Genomic DNA, 18856 nt, shown 5'->3' on the forward strand with positions numbered 1-18856 from the left:
TGGACATAAGAAACAAGTTCCAGACATCTAACACCTATATGCTGCACAAGACCACTACTAGGCATGGGCTGGAAGCAGAACACACAAAACAACATGAACTAAAGATGATATTGATCAATGCAAAATCTGCCATTAACAAACAAGAAACAATCCATGACCACATCAGTGACAAAGCACCCAATATAAGCTGCATCACTGAGACCTGGCTGAATGACACCATGAGCCCTGTGCTAGTCCTTGTCCCCCCGCCCCCAGGATACATGGACAATCACAGACCCAGACTGGACAAGAAGGCAAATGGCACTACATTCATCTTCTCTGCAAACAACAAATCTAAGAGAGGTGCCTAGTTAAGACAAGTTTATACAAATTAAATCTTTACACCAGTGTATGAAGTGCAAATCTTGCTCAGTACAAGCTGTGTATTTCAACCAGCTCATTGCGCCACTGTGATGGGATCCCCGGAGTGCAGCCTGGGACCATCGGACCACTGTGCCCCCTTAAGTCTCTCTGGCCTGGGCTGTCCCTCACAATGCCTTGCTAGTGACCAGCTGCAAACCCCTACAGGTGCTGTTACCACTCAGCACAACTGCATGTGGAGCTCCCGCACCCAGCTAGATTGCATGAATGCTCCCAGAGCCACTCATGAATCACACAGAGAGAAGCACCGGCCAAATCCCCCCAGCTCCCAGCACTGTACCTCAGGAAGATGCCATCTTGCACTGCTCAAGATGAGCAGTGCAAATTTATTAACTGGTTCACCACTTCATCAATGGAAAGTGGACATACACCAGCCTTTGCAGATTTGAGCAGATTTGCCTGAGCAGATTTGCCACATACTTCAGGCAAACTCACTGGTCAAGATAAACAGTTAAACAAATTTATTGACTACAAAAGATAGATTTTAAGTGATATTAAGTGATAGGCAAAAAGTCAGAGTTAGTTAGTTACCAAAAGAAAAGAAAATATATGCATACAGTCTAAATTCTCAACCCTATTAGACTGGGCAACATCTAGATTAAGCAGCTCTTCTGACCCCACTGGATATTGCAGTTCTTAATATACAGGTTTGTCCCTTAAACCAGGCCGGTCTCCTGTGTTGGAGTCTTGTCTTCTTCTGAGTGTCTTTGTTTCTTGCAGCATAGGTGGGAGAAGGAGAAAGGCCAAGTATGGGGTCCCTGTGTTCTGTTTTATACCCTCAGTCCCATATGCTTGGGGAACAGAAGTCCAGGCATGTCTGGGGGGCATTGCTGCGTCTCCAGGCAAGGTTGAGCAATCCCAGGTACATGGGCTATGTGGAGTCCCTGGTTGGGCCCCAGTGGAAGGGGGCTGATCACCTGCAGGGAATCCAGGAGGCCCAGGAGGTGCAGGAGGCCCTCCAGGAACAGTTGGGCCAGCTGGTAAAGGAACCTTGGTAAACCTCCTCAGAAATGGGTTTCAGAGGAGTGGTGGAGAGGCTGAGAGCCAGGGCCAGGAGGCCTGTGGCCGAGGGACAGACATGTTATGCCTGTTTGAGGCGTGGGCATATCAAGAGGGATTGTTCCTACTGGGGTGGGGGGCCAGGCGCCTCACCCAGGAGACAGAGAGAGGCAAGTTCTGGGGACAGTCCTCTGGGTGAGAAAACCCAGGTGGCTGCCGGCCTGTGGGCAGAAGGACCACATGCAGTGGACCCAGGCCCAAGTCAGAGGCTCCAGGTCCACCCTGGTGGAAGGGTGAGACCTGAGAGGGACCGAAGGGGAGCGAATGCAGCAAAGAGATGGGGAGCCTGCTGGGGCTGCCATATCCCAGGACACGTTAGGAGGCACTACCCCCTCAAAGGAGTTGAGGGTTGGACGATGGAGGTGCCTGGAGGGGGCCGCACTGGATTTGGAGAAGGCGACAGAGGCGGAGATGGCGGGGACCCAACAGGGAGTCGGGACCCAGACCATCGCAGAGCCGGTCGCCAATGGGGAAACTCAGACTGAGTGGGCCCAGCAAGAGGCTGGGGGCCAGGTGGTCCAGGAACAAGCCACCAAGTGGACCCAGACCCTGCAAGCAGGGGGTCCGGGAGACGCCGACCTACGGACGCGGCTGGAGGCCGCGGAGCTGGCCCGTCAGAAGGCAGAGGCCCAGTTCTGGGAGGTGACCTGAAGCTGGGAGGCCACCGAGAGGAGGTGTGTGAGCCTGGAGGGGTGACCCTAGAGTGCCAACTTTAGGGAGCCTGGGCCAAGAGGCCCCTCTTCCCCCAGGGGTGGGGGTTTTGAGGGGATGTGTGTGTAGCAGGGTGGTCACCGGCTCCGGCCTTAAAATAGCCCAGGAGAGGGCTGTGGCTGGGAGCAAGCAGTTCCCAGGCTGATTTGGGGAAGCAGGCTCAGATGTGGCCACGCCCCAATCAGGGCTCAGCTGGCCCTTATAAGAAGGCAGTGGGCCAGGAGCAGATAGTCTCCTCTAGTCATGGAGGGAGATAGGCCTGGCTGCTGGGGGAGTGTACCATAGTATCTGAGGTGAAGCAGTACTGGGGAAGGCCAGAGGAGCTGGGAGGCTCCAGACTGGAAAAGCCTCAGGCTGCAGGCCTGGCAGATGGCCTAAGACAGGGTACTGGGGTTGCAGGGGCAGCTCATGGGTAGGCAGAGACAGCAGGTCCAAACCCCCCTTGCCTGTGATGATTGGCTTATACACTGTAGCCTGCCCCAGTGTGTGGGGGCTCAATGGTAACTGGCAGTAGCCAAAGTCTGAGGTGAGGTGAGGATAGTGGGTGGGGGTTTCCCTGGGAGGGGGAGACCCAGATCTGTGGGGGTACTACCAATGGGCACCAGGGTCTGGGAGGGACATGGGGGGCCAGTGGCAGTGAGACACTGGCCTGCAGAAGGTGCTCTGGAGGCTGGAAGAGCTAATTCTCTGAGAGACCAGTAGCAGACACTGCAGGGGTGAGTCTCACGCTGTGACATAATAATCAATATCTTTATATCATTTCTTTGCTCACTTTTTATCCACAAAGTGCAGAATTATTGAAAACTTTCATCCCCCAAACATTCTGCAAGCTTCAGAAAGCTGTGCTCAGCAAAAGGCTATTTGCATTTGCTGTTTTCTATTAACATTAGCAATTTAGAAAATACTCCAAGCTCCTAAAAACAATCCACTGCTCCAGACTTGGTGCAATATATTCTATTTGCTTTGAGTTTATTTTATTCCTACCTGGTCAATATTTCAGGGGTTACAGTAGCATTACTTTCTGAATAAACAGGAGTCCTGGGGCAGATTAATTTATTTTTGTGTTAAGAAACTACAAAATTGTTGAAGGAATTGGTGCTATTCAAATTTCTAAACTGTTCTAAGATTGCTCTGTGGGCTCTGCTCTGTGATTTAATTTCTCAAATGTTTCTACCCCACTAAAGAGGGCACTAGGACCTGAAGGAATCCTTTAGTTCTGGTACAGTAAGTGTAGAATAAATATAGCACAGCACAGATGGCTAAGGCACAGGACAGCAGAAACAAGCCAAAGTGCTGCTAGAAACAAACTGCACTTTCAATTAATCAGGGTTTAAGTATCATTTTGTGTTCTGCCACAGTCCTTAATGATTCTCATGGAAAGCAGCCTATGAAAGCGTCACAGGGCAGTGGTGACACTCCACCCTTTGTTGCCAATGTTACAGCTCTGTAAGATCACTGATTCTTTGCTAATCAGTAATTCTAGATCAGCTTGCAACAAAGAACTCCTCACTGAAGAGGGAGTTACATTCTGTATTAATGTCTCCAGGCAGCAGCCATTCCCAGGCCTTCACCAAGTTCGAAGCCTGCGGGTTCCTGTTTTTGATGACCCTTTGGAGGACTTGTATAACTATTTTGAACAGTGCAGCAATGCCATAGAGGACACAGTACGAAGTGGTGGAAAATGCTTAGTTTACTGTAAAAATGGCCGCAGCAGATCTGCAGCAATCTGCACTGCCTATCTGATGAGACACCAAAATCTCACGCTCAAGGATGCCTTTGAGGTACTGTACTTATGCTTGAAAGTTATACCTCTTATGTTTGATAAGAAATTCATTTCAAATTATGTTATGAATAATGACCCAATTCCTAAGACCACAAGAAATAAACAACATAGGAGACAGCATTCCTATCTGAAAAAAATAAGCACCTGGAGATAAAACTCTTTAAATTGCTTTACTGAACTTGGACACAAAGGAGTGCCATTATTGATAATACTGACAAAATCTGATGTAGTTTTATAGTTGCATTTTAGTGTCCTTAGCCCATTTTATTATATATAAAAGCAGGGCAAATCATGCTTTTTTCTTTTCCAATCTTATTCACAAATTGTATGAACATTTTCAAATGTATTCACTTGAAATCCTGTGAATATTATTGGACTGTAGTTTGTAAGCAGTTTAAGAATATTCAGCATTCCAAATTTGAGCTGTTATGATTGGACACAATCCCATGCTAACTGTTTGGTCCCTGACTGGACAAGGGAAGCTCTTAAAATTAGGCTTCTGGAACAAATACAATTACCAAGTCAAATCTTTTTTAAGAAAACACAGTAGAATAGTCAAAGAAAGCTGGCTGTTCCTGTGAACAGTCCTGATTGCATTTGCAAATCCATGGCAAACTAACATAAAATGAGGTGTAGACAGAGAAAGCCACTCAGTGGAAAAAATCAAGCAAATCTGTGCAGATATCACTTGGCAGTGTTAATCCTGATCTCCTTCATAGCAGTGTTATCTATGTAATAGCCAAACACTGCACAGAGACAATATTTATTGTTCCTGATAAACAGTCCCTTACATACTAATAATGCCTCAACTTTGATTTGGAATGCCCTCCAAGTGGGGCTCAGTCTATATGTGCTTTCACCCTTGGCCTTTATTAGACCTACCAGAAAAGTTACTAATTAAGATGATTGTCATGTTGATGCCACTTCACTAGGAACTGGACTAACCCTCACTTCCCTAGATACAACAGATCAGATTACTCAAAAAATTATAACATATATTCTTTGGCATATGTGAAATGTGCTTGTTTTGTATATTTTTGTAATTATTCCCACATAAATATCAAAATCAACTTTCTCAGAGGTCTTGGGGAGGGGAGAAATATCTTGCCTGATTTCCTGCACAATTTCTACTAGACATGCAATGTTTGTCACTTCTTCTAGACTGTGAAGACTGCCAGACCAGGAGTAGAGCCCAACACAGGATTCTGGTCTCAGCTGCAGAGATATGAAGAACATTTACAGATGCAGCATCAGTTGGGTCATTCTTCTGAAAAAATGATTTCTTCCAAATATAATTCTGATTAAATTTTTTTTTCAAAGTTAAACACAATTGCTTCTGAAAGGCCTAGCAGGGCTGCAAAACCAACTAGAAGAACATAATACATCCAGCCTTCTCTATTTATTTTTGAGGTTTGCATGACATTCAGATTCTGCAGATTTAAAAAAAAAATTCTAACCTTTATGGGTGTAAAGATAATCTTCCAAATATGAACAGTATAACCAAAGCAGTATTATTTTCCCCAATCCTGTAAAAACCTACAACAATGACATGAGGTGTGAATTTCCTGATTCTCCATTCAGCTCAGTGGGGTGCTAACTTTAAAGCCTAATGAAGACTAAGTATTTAACTATTGATCATTTTAGCAGATGAAAAGGGGTAGGAGAGAAGCCCACAGGTGGTGGAAATTGCTGCAGGGAAAAAGGTACCGAGTGAAGCAAGGAAGAGAAATGAAGAGGGACAAACGGAACAGATAGGGAAGGGAAAAAAGTGGCCCTGTCCTAATGGTGAGCATGTTTTCCCTTTTGAGTGATTCTAAATAGGACAATAGGATGCTGAACAAATAACCTTTCATTACTACATACAGGCTATATTCTACCCTTGATCTTGGTACAAAGCTCCCAATGACAGCAGTGGGAGAACTACTGTGCCTAGAACAGTATATAGTTCAAATCTGTACCCCATCCATTGGGCAATAATTAAGAGTGCAATCTGGCCTCTCCACAAAATAAATTTGACAGCCCTCACCTACTTGTTCATGAGTAGGTCTAGAACTAGAATAGAGGGGCATTGTAGACCACAGGCTGAATACTGGCAGAGTTCTGTGTGGGATCTTACACAGCTACTGCTCATTCTATGCCTGAATTAGCTGAGCTTTTCCTTGTTTTCAGCAGTACTGAAATATCCATCACAATATTAAAACAATTAAAAGACACACAGGGGAAGAAACTGGCATTATAATGTAATCTCCATCCATTCTATTACCATTTACTAAACCAAATGAGATTTAACAGTCCCCAAACTGACTTTCTGAATAGATCACCAGGGTATAAAAACATTCTATATCACACATACAAAACAGTGTTTCTGTTAAGAGCCCTTATATGATTTCATAGGAAATATGTTATCTAGGTACATTGGAGACAGATAAAATTTACAACTTGTGCTACATTTTAAATTTAATCATGGGGCTCAGAATCAACAAAAGTAGAGGATTATTTTATTGAACTGTTTTAATACATTTGAAAATTTAAAAAACAATTATGAAAGCTGTAAAACTGTCAATGTGAAATTTAATTTGGCATTGCTCAGCAAACCAATGTAATTTTTACAAAGGTTAGCTAATCTTTAATGACTAAATGCTTATACAATACAAAGGGTATTCCCAGCAGCAGAGTAACTTGAGATGAAAGTGCTAATGACTGAAAGTTACAACCATAAAATTACTGCAGAACAGATTCACTGTGGAACAGTTTGAATTAGACAATTCTAATTCAGTGGGTTTTTCTTTTAAATCCACAACAATAAGTAAAAATGTAATCAATGATTTGGGAATAAGGCATCCGATAGATAATGCATCCCTTTATCAGCTGGTTTCTCCATTCCTGACTGTTTGCAGTATCCCTTGTATATTATATTTGTATATTTGCCATCCACTGGACAAGGATTTTAGTGTGTTGTGTTCTGCAATTTTTTTTAAAAAGTTCCACTACAAATCCCACATCCTAGACCAGTGGTTCTCAAAGTTATTTGATTGCGCCCCCCCTGCTTTGTGTCTATAATAGTTTGTGACACTCCTGCCCCCTCTCATGCCACGGAAGTACTTATACCAATGTATGTGGCAGCAGTGCTTCACTTGAATCAAATTTTGGCTTCTTTGTTTTTCACTTGAGTTGGGGGGTTTTCTGTTGCACAAATGAGCCAGTGATCCATTGCAATAAGAGCAAAAGCAAAACTGATTGTGGTCCATGCTTACAATTAAATATCAGAGGGGTAGCCGTGTTAGTCTGTATCCACAAAAACAACTAAGAGTCTGGTGGCACCTTAAAGACTAACAGATTTATTTGGGCATAAGCTTTTGTGAGTAAAAAACCCAAAAGCTTATGCCCAAATAAATCTGTTAGTCTTTAAGGTGCCACCGGACTCCTCATTGTTTTTACAATTAAATGTGCACATCACATCATAGCAAACAGATTAATATAGAGATGGCCATCACTTTTTATAATCCAATGCAAACTTAACAGAAATCCATGAAAATGCACAGAGTCATCTACAGTTAAATGCACAGTGCCTGATATGTCTGGAGGAATCAGCTTTGCTAGTTATTCATCGCTATAGGTAAAATGTGCACAGTAAGTGTGTTTTGTGTTTTGTGTTTTGTGTTTTGTGTTTTGTGTTTTGTGTTTTGTGTTTTGTGTTTGTTCCCTAAAGCCTCTCACCCCACCCCAAATACATTCCACACACCCTAGGTGGGTGCCAGTTTGAGAACCTCTGTACTAGACATAATGTGAGTATCAATAAAACATGTCTTTAAGTGCAAATATAATAAAATTAACATTTCATTAATACTATCCATAACAACTTTAATTCAGAACTGCAAATCACACAAGGGTTAATTCTTATTTACTCTTAAAAGCTAAAACATTTTTAAAAAAATACAAAGCGAAGTATTAATAAAATTACAGTACATTTTACAACACTGTAGTTTTATTAGGCTGTGATTAGTTGCAGCATGTCAGTTTCCCTGTTTGAGCCAGTCAAAAATAGATTAACAATTACTCTTGGTTTGTTGTCAAGGTACACCATACATTATGGCTTCGTTTTGCTTGGTTTGTCAGTGAACAGGAAATCTCCATGTGGCAATATCTTTCCAGAAACTTAACTGTTTCGATTTTCAAAATATTCCCAGATGGAAGTATTAAAACATAGAACAACCTCAATACTGAGATAAAGACTGCAACCTGAACTAGAACACTCAAAATTAATTTATCTTTTTATTTGGATTGACAAGATGTTAACGTACAAACAATTAAAAAAATAAAAAGTTTACACATAATCTTTGGATGTCATGACTGTATCAGAATTTTTGGTGTAAATGCATGGCTGATGAGCTGCCTGGCCAGCTGAGTAGTCATACTTGCGGTCACTGTAATTAAGAAAAATGAACTGTAAGTAATTAAGTACTATACATCCACATGCTCTTTGACAAAATCAGTTTAACTGATCTAAGCAGGAGTCTTTATTTACGCTAGTTGCAATTTTTAACACAAATCAATAAGATAAAAAATGTAATTGGAAATTATCTTGGGTCCATGCTGTTGGGATCTCATGCATAGTGCAGAGCTTTAAATTCTGTACTAGGTTTCACTGAAGGACTTACTAAAATCAAATTTGAAAATTAGAGAGTCAGTGCATTGTGGGTCAGATCCAAAGCCCTATTAAGTCAACTGAAATTTGTCCATCAACTTCAGTGGCTTTGGACCAGGCTCAATATGCAATAGTATATCCTGCTCAACGTAATACTGTCCCTCATTGGCTGTTCTCACACAGCTTTTTCTAATGTTTAAGTAAAGCATCATCTAACATGCTTCTTCCTTCTGTGCATCACCTTTTTTTAAAGGTTTACATAAATGTGGTTTATATGTACTTGGACCTAGTATTGCTTGGACATCTCAAGGATGCACAGACCTGCTATTTCTGACAGCTGCAACCATTTCCCAGACAACTGCTGCATGTCTGACTTATTTCAAATAAAGATTATATTTTTCCAATGAAAAAGGATAAGTAGTCAGGCCAGAAACTTGATTTATCTGACATATTGCTAAACAAACCTTTCTACGAGAAACACGAAAAATCTCAGAATTTCTTAAGCTGTATCGGTTGCTTTGGGGGAAAAGGATTTTATTTTCTGCAAGATAAATGGAATTAGATCCTTTTAATGGTAGTGAAAATATGATTAGAAAATTATGGCACTACTGCCACAATACAAAAAAAAGTTAAAGATCTGTATTGCAGTTTTACCAATACAACAGAAGCTCTGCTCTTTGATTGCACAATTCAGGATCACCTCTAGGCACCAGCAAAGCAAGCACGTGCTTGGGGTGGCACAATTCCAGGGGCAGCATTCCAGCCATTTTTTTGTTTGTTTTTTTTTTGCTTGGGCAGTTGCGCTCTCAGAGCTTGGGGCGGCAAAAAACCTAGAGCCGGCCCTGGCACAATTCCATTGTATGATCATTAGAAGCACCAACACTGCCCATAATTATAAAAAATATAAAACTGATTATTTTAAATTTTTACAAGCCAGTGTTAGAGGTCAGAAGGATAGGCGTAAAGAGTATATACATGTTTACATCACAAGTTTATGGCAAGAGTCAGTGTTGAATCGACAGTCCTAGCCTCTAGTTTTTGCATGTACACAATACAGAAGTGGATAATTGGGGGACAAACCCACTTTCTATGCATAAATTGGCACTGATTGAAGTATATCATTTATTTTGACCTTTAATATGAAGAGCTACCTGTGCATTCCTCTTTTTCCCCTTTTGCATGAACAAGTCAAGAAGATCCCACCAAGCATAGACAAAATCGATCCAGCCCAGCCTAAGTACAGTGCATCTCCTAGTTCATACCTGGAATATGAAGGATTTTATGGAAGCATCATACAACAGGATCACACATAGAAGGTTTAAAGCTTTCTCCATTATATTATTATATAGTTTGTATGAAGCAGTAATACATTTTACACTGTACTAGCTGTAAGATGTGCTAATTGTATAAAAAGCTAGCATCATTCTTGGTAAAGAATGTAGAGAATTATAAACCAGGCAGTTTAGTTTCAGTACCCAATTAAATGTTACATAATAGATGATGTGGCCAATAATGTAAGCATTTGTATCTCTGCTTAAGTGCTTTGCTGAATCAGGGATTTAAAGAACAAAAAATTAATAAGCAATATGGAGATAAAGGGGGATAGGTAATTGCTTAGAAATACTGAAGAGTTGGTCATAAAGGACAGATATTTACAGTGTCTGAGAACAGAACACATGGAGCAACAGCTTGAAGATAAAAGGGGGAAAAGGTTTACTGCACTTATCCACTTACATCTGGAGATTTCAGTATTATCTCTTCAGAGTAATAATTTTCTCCTACACAGAATTACCAATACAGATCCCCACTGTAGAAGACTAGTAAACAGCTAAGCAAGTAGTGTCTGGTCTAGCACTCCTACCAAGAAAATGTTTAGTTAAAAGTGTGAACTGATCTGAAAGTAGCAACCTTAAAAATCTCAAAGACAGCAATGTTATAGATGCATATTGTAGATATGGTTCTCTTGTTGTAATGCAGAAAACTTAGTTTCCTTCTAGCAAAGGAACTTCTGCCTATTCATACCAGGTCTGAATACAAATTCTCATCCAGTCTAGTCTTTGCTTTTCCAAGATTGCTTTACCCTTAGACTTCTCCTTATATTCTAATAACAGCTGGTGGATTTCCTGAAGGGCTTAACTCTATGTAGTCAACTGGAGTTCTCTTCACATCCAGCTTTTTCATATCTAACCTGGTATTACCAGCAAGTGGTAACAGTAAGGAGGACTAACCCTGAACATCAGTAATAAATAGTCAAGAATGACTGACTGGTTTAGTCAATCTTCCACAATGCCAGATACAAACCCATCACCCTTTTCTTCCTAATGGAGAGCTTAATGTTGTTATTTGTATGATAGCAGTACCTAGAAATCCCAGTCATGGATCAGGGCCCCACTGTGCCAGATGTTGTATAAACACAGAAAAAAAGACAGTCCCTGCCCTAAAGAGCTTGCAATTAGAATATAAAACAACAGATGGATATAGACAAATAGATGAGTACAAGGAAACAATGAGACAATATTGGTCAGCACGACATGCTGTGGTCTTGGCACACCTGCAGCCTAACCGCTGTCATGTTTTGTAGGCATCAAGGCAAAGGAGAGGTTGAAGGAGGAAGTTGAAGGAGGATAATGAAGTACAGTGGAACCTCAGAGTTACGGACACCTCAGGAATGGAGGCTGTCCATAACTCTGAAATGTTTGTAATACTGAACAAAGCGCAGTTCAGACTCCAGATCCAGCAGCTGACACTCCAGGCCCAGTTTCAGCAGCAGCTGAGCTCCATACTCAGCACCAGCATGAGTTTGCAAGCTTTCCCACTCAGGGCAGGGTGTGTGTGTGTGTGTGTGTAAAAACAGCTGTCCCCCTCCCCGGGGAGTGGGGAAGGAGTGAAAGCGGTGCAGATCCCAGTGCTGCTCCTGCTCTACTGGCTGGCTCCAGATGCCTTGGGCTGGCAGCCCCAGCGCCTTGCTGTTAGTGGCTGCCCCGTGCACGGGGGTGCGGACAGGCATCCCAGATGTGCCTATCTCTAAGATGCAATACAGGCACAGTACAATATTTGCTTTTTTTTAAAAAAATTTTTGTCTCTGCTACTGCCTGATTGGTTTCACTTGGTGTCCCGTTGACTGGTCAGTCCGTAACTCTGGTGTTTGTATCTTTGAGGTTCTACTGTAGCTTTGTGGCTGTTTACAAGGAGCTTCTCCCAAGGGTAAGGGACAGCATGGGAGAAAGCACGAAAGTGCTTGTTTGAAAATTTAACAAGTGAGCTATGGCTGCAGATTGGAATCAGGAGCTGACCCTTCAATAATGAATGAGAGGTGATAGACAGGTTGGGGATAGGCATGGAAAGTGATGAGTCAGAACCATGCAAAAAAATGAGGTGACATGTCAAAGTGATGGGTAAGGAGAATGATCTTTGCAGCAGCATTCTGAATGGATAGGAATGGGGAAAGATTGCATTTCTCAAGGGCAAAGAGAAGAATGTTGCAGTAATTGGGACACAAGATGATAGCTGAACTATGTGGACGGATAGGAAAGGCTGTATCCTAGTGGCGTTATGCTGAAAAAATCTGCAAGATTTAGACACAGCCAGGATGTGAGGACCTAGAGAGAGATCCAAGTTGAAGATGATGCCCAGATTACAGATGAGAGTGACTGGCAGGATGGTGGTGTTGTCTACAGTGTATGAAACAGGAGACAGTGGGAAGAGTTTCAGGGGGGAATTAGGAGTTCTGTTTTAGCCAGGTTGAACTTGAACTGACAGCTAGACACAAGCTGAGAGTTTAGTTTGGACAGAAGGAGACCGGTCCAGAGTACAGATAGCTCTGTGAGTAGTCAGCACAGAGATTGTAGTTGAATTTGTGTTTGTGAGACAGATTACCTAGCAATAAAGTGTAGAGGGAGAAGAGAACAGAACCAAGGACAGAGCCCAGTGGAACTCCAACATAATGTTAGAAAGGGATGGGAGAGAATCCTCTAAAGCAGTGGTCTCCAACCTTTTTACGCACAAGATCACTTTTTTAATTTAAGGGCAACCCAGGATCTACCCCATCCCTTCCCCAATGCCCCACCCCACTCCAACCCCCCCTCCGTCGCTCCCTCTCCCCCCCCCCTCACTTACTTTCACCTGGCTGTGGTAGAGGATTGGGGTTCGGGAGGGGGTGCACGCTCGGCTGGGGCCGAGGGTTTCGCAGTGTAGGAGGGGGATCTGGGCTGAGCCTGAGGTACAGGAGGGGGTGCGGGCTCTGGGAGGGAATTTGGGTGTGGGAGGGGGCTCTGGGCTGGGGCAGAGTGTTGGGTCGCAGGAGGGGGTACAGGGTGCTGGCTCTGGGAGGGGGCTCGGGGTTGGGGTGTGGTCTGCCGCCGGGCAGCACTTACCTCCAGCGACTCCTGGTCCATGGTGCAGCGTGGTAAGGCATGCTCCCTGCCTGCCCCGGCCCCACGCCACTCCCAGAAGGAGCCAACGTGCCCCCGCAGCCTTTGGGGAGGGGCGGGGGCACGTGGCTCCGCGCGCTGCCCCTCTCGGCAAGTATCGCCCCCGCAGCTCCCCTTGGCCGGGAACGGGGAGGCGTGGCCAAGGGGAGCTGCGGGGGGGAGTGCTTGCAGGCCCTGGGGGGTGGGAGCAGGGGTCTCCCTCCACGCACTGCTCCTGCCTGCAGGCACTGCTCCCACAGCTTCCCTTGGCGGGAACGGGGAGCCGCGGCCAAGGGGAGCTGCGGGGGCGATGCTTGCAGAGAGGGGCAGCGCGCAGAGCCACGTGCCCCCGCCCCAAGGACCACAGGGGCATGTTGGCCCCTTCTGGGAGTGGCATGGGGCTGGGGCCGGCAGGGAGCCTGCTTTAGCAGCAGCCGCGCTGCGCCACAGACCGGGAGCCGCAGGAGGCTACACCCCACCCCCCGGCCTGAGCCCCCTCCCAGAGCCAGCGTCCCAAACTCTCTCCTGCACCCCAACCCCCAGCCTCCTCCTGGAGCCAGCATCCCATAGCCCCTCCTGCTCTAAAGGACACACAGAAGAATCAGAGAAGTAGAATAAAAAACCTGGAGAGGATGGAGTCATAGAAGCCAAGGGAGGACAGATTTGTGTTTTCTAGGAAACATAATAAAAAGTACAAATGAGATCCACACTATTCAAAAAGGAACAGCAGAGATAAGTTCTACAAAATATTGGCATTATCATCAACTTCAAGAACAAATGAGACAAAGTAAAGCTAGGGAGAAAGGGCTGATCGCTAAAGGAGCTGAGGAAAATTTCATTATGAGTTAGTACAAACTAATATGTATTGAAAAGCTGCTCACTGAAGAGGAGAAAGGCTTGGGGCTGGTCTACACTAGAAAGTTGAATAATGTAGCTGGGTCAACCTAAAGATGTGAAAAATTCACACCCTGGAGAGACAGTTAAGTCAGCCTAAGCATCAGTGTAGAAAGCACTAGATTGATGGAAGAATTTTTCCATTGACCTAGTTACCCTCCTCTCAGAGAGGTGGATTTACTACAGCAAAAGAAGAGCTCCTTCTGTCGCTGTAGTAATGGTCTACACTTCAGCACTACAGAAGCATTTCTTGTGTAGACATAGTCTTGGACAAGTAAACTGGAAAAATATATCTACACAGAGCCAGCTGCTAACTCAAAGATGGGAAAAACTAATGAGTTTCCTGACTTCCTCCTACTCAAAAATATGTGTTGAAAACTGGTGAAAGGGTAATAAACATAAAGGTACATAAACAAAGGGTAATGATAAACAATGAACTAAGTATGAGGTGGGAGGGAGGGAATGAAGTGATCAGGGGGGCCAGGGGTGTCCCATAGGTATCTGCTAGGATCTGTTTGATGTAACAGCTTTATTAATTAAATGGAAGAAAGAATAGAGAGCACTGTAATGAAATTTATAGAGTAAACTGAATTGGGATGACAGGAACACAACATATACCCACAGCTAGCCAAGAAATGAAAGAACAGAGGTTGTCAGGTACAGCACACCTTCTTACAGCTTCAGCTGCAGCTCCAAATAGCCAGTGCTACAAGGAGGCATTCATGCAACTTCAACAGATATTGCTTTTTTAAAAGGTTTCCAAAGCTCAGAGGACCAGCAGCATAAAGGCCATGCTTGATAGATTCCTAATGTCTCAGGAAGCATGCACTAGCCAGCTTCCAAATGCCCTCCCCTTTCTTTCAGTTGAGTCACCAAGGCAGCTGGCTGAGACATCCACCATCGGCTCTGTACTACAAGCTGACAAATTTGGGCCCTGCCCATTGCAAAGTGTAAATCCCAAAGATCTGCCCTTTATCCACTTTAACATTTCCCAATAGATAGTGAAGATAGTTCTGTATACAGTATAGCCTGGAAAGATGAATATGGATTATTGCCATACTCAACAAGTAAGTTTTTAAGCCTAGAGACAGAGGAAGGGTGGGGATATGGAGCAAAGGTAAGAGGTCCTGGAATTTTTCCTGGATGCTTCTCAATTTTAAACTGTTAATGTTATTCTGAAAAGGTAAGATATTACCTTCAAGTTCTTTCTTTGGAATTTATATTACATTCAGAGAAAAGGATCCTGGAGTGGGCAGAAGTCACTCTATTATATAATATGTTTATACTCAAATTTGGTGGTGGCTATTTTTAAGACACTCTTAACCAAACTCCATTTAGTCATATCATTCCACCGTTATTCTCTAGACAGGAAGCCAGGATACCAAAATGTCCATCATTGTCATATCCTCCAAAGCTGTTACTGCTATTCTATGAATAGGCTTCCAAGATGTTCCAAATGCAGTTTAAGCTGTATCCATTCTACTTAGATTGTAAGCTCTCTGGGGAAGGGACTGTATTTATGTTCCGAGTTTGTATACCACCTAGCATAATGAGGTCCTGTTCCCTGACTAGGACTCCTAGGTGCTATGGTAATACAAATAATTATTAATAAAGCCAAGTCCTTTGCACAGCACCACCTATTCTGTGTGTTCCACCTTCCCTCAAAAATCTCTGGCCACGTAGGAGAGGCTCTGAATTTCAGGGAGCATGATGGATCGAACAAAGAAAAGCCATTTTGGAGCAAGCACACCTGTGGATCTGGAGGATTTCTTGCTGGTAAATGCTCCATGTCACATTAACTTTGGTTCTGCATTCTAAGAGCCCCAAAAGGGTCACAGACAGCTGATGCAATGGCACATCAATGACAGGAGAGCCTGGCAATAGAACAGAGGGACATACACTCTGTGCCAATGCGCCATGATTGAGAATTTGAGGCTCGTATGGCTTGCATGTTCCTTGACTCCTTGAAAGTGAGGTCATGGCCCAGTCCTTCCACCTGGCAATAATTCCTCCATCTAGTGGGAAAGAGGATTTCAAAGACTCAGTTGTTGATAAATTTTTCTTTAAGCAGGATGGGATAACTTGACCAGTACAGACTACGGGGTCCTGGAAAACCCTTACAGGAAACTGCCCACTGAAATTACTGATGCCATCTTAAAAATATTCAGCAATTTGATACACCAGGTCCATTAACTTACTTGGTTCCACCATACAGTGGGTCAAAAAATTGAGCAGTAATCCTTGCAGCATACCAAGAAACAGCCACCATAGATGAGAGTCCTATGGAGAAAAATTCAAAATGCACATACTTAAATAAACCTTTAAATAGTTCTACAGCTTTAAATTATGAAAATAGATGTACTTTTCACTTAGTTTGCTAATCATGAAAGCAGTATTGAGCTTTCAGTATTGAGTGTCCTAAGTTCAGTCTCAATGCACAATGATGGTATCTTACCTGCTAAAATGAAGATCACTCCCCCCGTTACAGAAATCTTTACTTTTGTATTTTCATTACTCATCCCAACTTGTGTGCACTTTAAACCAAACAATGACAGCGCAGTAGCCAAGAGACCCAAGATGATGGAAATGATCATCAGAGCACGACATGCTTGTATGTAAGCTGCATTAGAAAAGCGGGACAAAAAAAATCAGTTCTTGCACAAGTAATTTAACAAAATTCCATTTTGAAAGTATATGTTCATCAAAGAAAACATCAAATAATTATCAGAATTAGTGATGAGTGAAGCTTACAAAGTGTAGCTATTTGGTTTGCAGAAGCATCTACAAGTCAGAATGTTTATGCAGTATAGAAATTAATGAGGTGGCAAACTTTAATGCTGAACTGGATTAACTAGTAGTGATGGGGTTAACAGTTTCAATAACACCTAATAGAGATTTTTACTAACCTGAAAAATTACACCCAAATGAGTGAGTTGGTTATCTGATCACCAGAACTATATGAACCATTGCTTGTTGTAAAGCCAAATGTAAGTTTTTGTGTCCATTAAAAATGGTGTGTGAAAAAGAGTAGGTACTAATTTAGAGGAGACCTTGGAAATCTGGATCTTCATGTTTAAATTCTCCTATGCATTTATCAGATGTTCATTGTATAAGCTATTTGGGCTTGTAAGAAGGGTGAGCGCACAGCCTGAACAGACACACCTTTCTGGAAAGTTTAGGGTTGCATGACACGGAACTGTGCATCACTAAAGATAGGGATCCATATGGACAATGCTCAAAGAATGTTAAGATTTAGTTCTTTCAAACTCCTAAAGTATTAAACAGGATTACTTGTAATTTACCAGAGGATTAAATCATACCTTTAGGGTAACTGATGTAAAGTTTAATGATTACATTATTTTCTAACAAAGGGATTTACTACTACACCCCTTATCACATTATAATAATCTCAACAACCTTAACTATGGAGCTGCTAGAGTTAATTCCATAACAGGAGGGGTTACTCTCAATTTTGACTTTTTTATTTTTTATCAGGTTACAAACTAAGCTAATTTACATCAATAGTAATTGCAGCACATGATTCTACATCAAAGATGGCACAGAGCTAATTCCACCACCTAAATCTGTTTCATTGCCAATGTTCCATTACACAATAGTTTTATTGTTTTTCAACTTAATTTATATTTAGTCTCTGACCTTCTGACATCCGTTCAATATCCTAGTTATTGCTTAACATTTGCTTGGCTGTAGTTTTTCCACTTCCAGCTTTGGAGAAAGTAGCAACAATTTGCACATAAATGGCATCTGTCAAAGACCTTGAGAAAGCTAATTATTATTCCCATTTGATAAACAGGAAAACTGAGGCACAGATACTCCGTGACTACCTGATTCCCAGTCCCCCACTCTAACCATTACATCATGATGACTCTAGATGAAAATATGTTACTTATGTTTAAGATTAGATAATATATACGGTGGACAGAACATTCAGAGTGAACCACTTTGAGGTTGTGTATAGAGCACATAATAGTGATTAAAATTTGTGTTGTTTTCCAGTCAGTCTTGTTGGGTAAATATTTGAACCTTCAAGCCAAACCTGTTTTTAAAATTTAAGACTCATAAAAGGAAGCCCAGTAGGTTAACGCTTATGCATCCTCTGTGTATGAATTGTATTCTTTATACTTTAACACCAAAAAGGGGAATTTAATTCCTGTCTTGTTTTAAGGCTGATGATCAGTATGTAAATAAATGGTCAATGGCGATAGCTGAATCTCAATTTATTTTGCCAAAAACATATTAAATACAATTTCTGTTTTAGTCCAAAGTGCTTTCACATACAAGATCCCAAAGAATGTGAATCTGAATATCAAAAATAGATTAATTGTAGAAGGTGGCTGAAGAAAGCAAGCTGGTCAGTTTCACCTTCTGGGGCTTCATCACCCAATTTGAGGTCCTGGAATCCTCCTTTTAGATACTGCAAAACAAGTTTCTGCATCCTTAGGCCTTTTGTTGAGCAGTTCATCTTCTTTCCATGCAAAACTGTTTGATGTTTGCCTTCTTAGATTCTCTCTCTGCACTTATTTTGTCCAGTAGCTTATCTCTTGGACCCACCATCTCACCTTTCTTGTTTTTCATCAATCTGCTCTTCAGTTTGTTTTTCTATTTTCTTTGTTCAGTTTTCTTTTTCCAGGACATCGTTCATTCTTTACCTACTTCAATCTCCTCCTTTGATGCAATGATGGGATACAAAGTATCTACAATAGCACCTCAGAATTATGAACACCAGAGTTACAAACTGACCAGTCAATCACACGCCTCATTTGAAACCAGAAGTACGCAATTAGGCAGCAGGAGAGACCAAAAAAGCAAATACAGTACAGTACTCTGTTAAACATAAACTACTAAAAAAATAAAGAGAGAGCAGCATTTTTCCTCTACATAATAAAGTTTCAAAGCTGTATTAAGTCAATGTTC

At 42.4% G+C, this 18856-nt stretch overlaps 2 protein-coding genes across 5 annotated transcripts in view; one reads left to right on the plus strand and one right to left on the minus strand.

Moving 5' to 3' along the window:
• Window positions 1-3623: 3623 nt before the first annotated feature.
• The window catches only part of DUSP28 (dual specificity phosphatase 28), a 35826-nt gene continuing 20593 nt past the window's right edge, over window positions 3624-18856 (plus strand). For 2 of the 3 annotated variants that reach the window (XR_012160818.1, XR_012160817.1), the window contains exons 1-3: window positions 3624-3971; window positions 5135-5758; window positions 9807-9934. Coding sequence is in view for 1 of the 3 variants with exons in the window: in XM_073360058.1 (XP_073216159.1) it covers window positions 3624-3971; window positions 5135-5278 (492 nt within the window). In the remaining 2 variants the exon portion in view is untranslated. Of the gene's footprint in view, window positions 3972-5134; window positions 9093-9806; window positions 9935-18856 lie in introns of those variants that run through there. The other variant, XM_073360058.1, reaches the window with a different exon arrangement.
• LOC140917376 (claudin-19-like) overlaps window positions 8227-18856 on the minus strand; it is a 35888-nt gene continuing 25258 nt past the window's right edge. The window contains exons 2-5 of one of the 2 annotated variants that reach the window (XM_073360056.1): window positions 16377-16541; window positions 16120-16201; window positions 9770-9880; window positions 8227-8397 (exon numbers count right to left, since the gene is read on the minus strand). In XM_073360056.1, the coding sequence (XP_073216157.1) occupies window positions 8298-8397; window positions 9770-9880; window positions 16120-16201; window positions 16377-16541 (458 nt within the window). In that variant the 3' untranslated portion in view covers window positions 8227-8297. Of the gene's footprint in view, window positions 8398-9769; window positions 9881-12991; window positions 13080-16119; window positions 16202-16376; window positions 16542-18856 lie in introns of those variants that run through there. The other variant, XR_012160816.1, reaches the window with a different exon arrangement.

The sequence above is a fragment of the Lepidochelys kempii genome, chromosome 9, assembly GCF_965140265.1.
Source record: "Lepidochelys kempii isolate rLepKem1 chromosome 9, rLepKem1.hap2, whole genome shotgun sequence".
Classification (NCBI taxonomy): domain Eukaryota; kingdom Metazoa; phylum Chordata; order Testudines; family Cheloniidae; genus Lepidochelys; species Lepidochelys kempii.